At 50.9% G+C, this 962-nt stretch overlaps 1 protein-coding gene across 1 annotated transcript in view; it reads right to left on the reverse strand.

The window, feature by feature from the left end:
- The window catches only part of LOC119589232 (protein bowel-like), a gene marked incomplete in the record, with an annotated part of 21153 nt that overhangs the window by 1308 nt on the left and 18883 nt on the right, over positions 1-962 (reverse strand). Inside the window, 3 exon segments of the mRNA XM_037937834.1 lie at positions 1-80; positions 190-333; positions 335-407. Of these exon segments, the coding sequence (XP_037793762.1) occupies positions 1-80; positions 190-333; positions 335-407 (297 nt within the window).

Here is a 962-nt window from a genome sequence, read left to right on the forward strand (position 1 = left end):
GAGCCCAGGTCGAGGTCGAGCGGAGACGTGAGGTTGTGCGTGAGGGCGTGGCGTCTCAGGTCACAGTTCCGACGGAAGACCTGGAAGGAGAGGCAACGGCGGCTCTTCGTTAAAGTTATTCTAAATCCCCCCTCAGTACTATCATTCTCATCCCATCAATCAAGACACGCGTTCAAGTTCACGCGGTACCTTGTCGCACTGGGGACACGTGTAGGGCTTGATGTCTGTGTGCGTCAGGAGGTGCGTCTTCAGGTTGCTCCTTTGGTTGAAGCTTCTGCCGCAGGTAGGACACTTGTGCGGCGACTCTTCCATGTGCAGGATGCGGTGCACGGCCGAGCGTGCGGCTCTGGCAGAAGCCCTTGCCGCACTCGCTGCACTTGAACGGCTTCTCCTTGCTGTGGATGTACCTGCGGGAGACGGGAAGGAGACACGTAATTAAGAGAATTTAATTTGGAGAGATCCGATGCGCCGAAACAGCTGTGCGCTTACCGACTGTCCCGATATTATCCCGATTAAACTCTTTTCACAATTATACTTTTACAAATACAATAAAAAATAAAAAATAAACGTCGAGAGCAGGAAGACCGAGCGTGAGCCTTAGATAAACAGCGTGCATCCGCCTCAGACTGTCAATTTTATCACGCACGTAATTACATCTCTGTACTCAGGAATCGCTTCGGCAGCTGAAATTACCACCTCGATTTTATTTAAGGTCCCGGGTAAATATCTTATCGTAACTACAATTTTAATGAAGTATAAAAGTCGTAATTATCATATATATATCGCAGTGGATTCGGTGCCACAGTTGCAGTCCTTTGCGAAACCAGTCATTAGCGCCACACCTGCGCCCGGAGATCACGTGGCAGCAGGCAAAGACCACCTCGCTTTCGTGTGGCTTCAGGCCCCTTCATCTCTAAGTCCTGCGTCGGAGCCAATCGCGCTCGCAACGCCCTCGCTCGTAT

The sequence above is a fragment of the Penaeus monodon genome, chromosome 25 (assembly GCF_015228065.2).
Source record: "Penaeus monodon isolate SGIC_2016 chromosome 25, NSTDA_Pmon_1, whole genome shotgun sequence".
In the NCBI taxonomy this organism is placed as follows: domain Eukaryota; kingdom Metazoa; phylum Arthropoda; class Malacostraca; order Decapoda; family Penaeidae; genus Penaeus; species Penaeus monodon.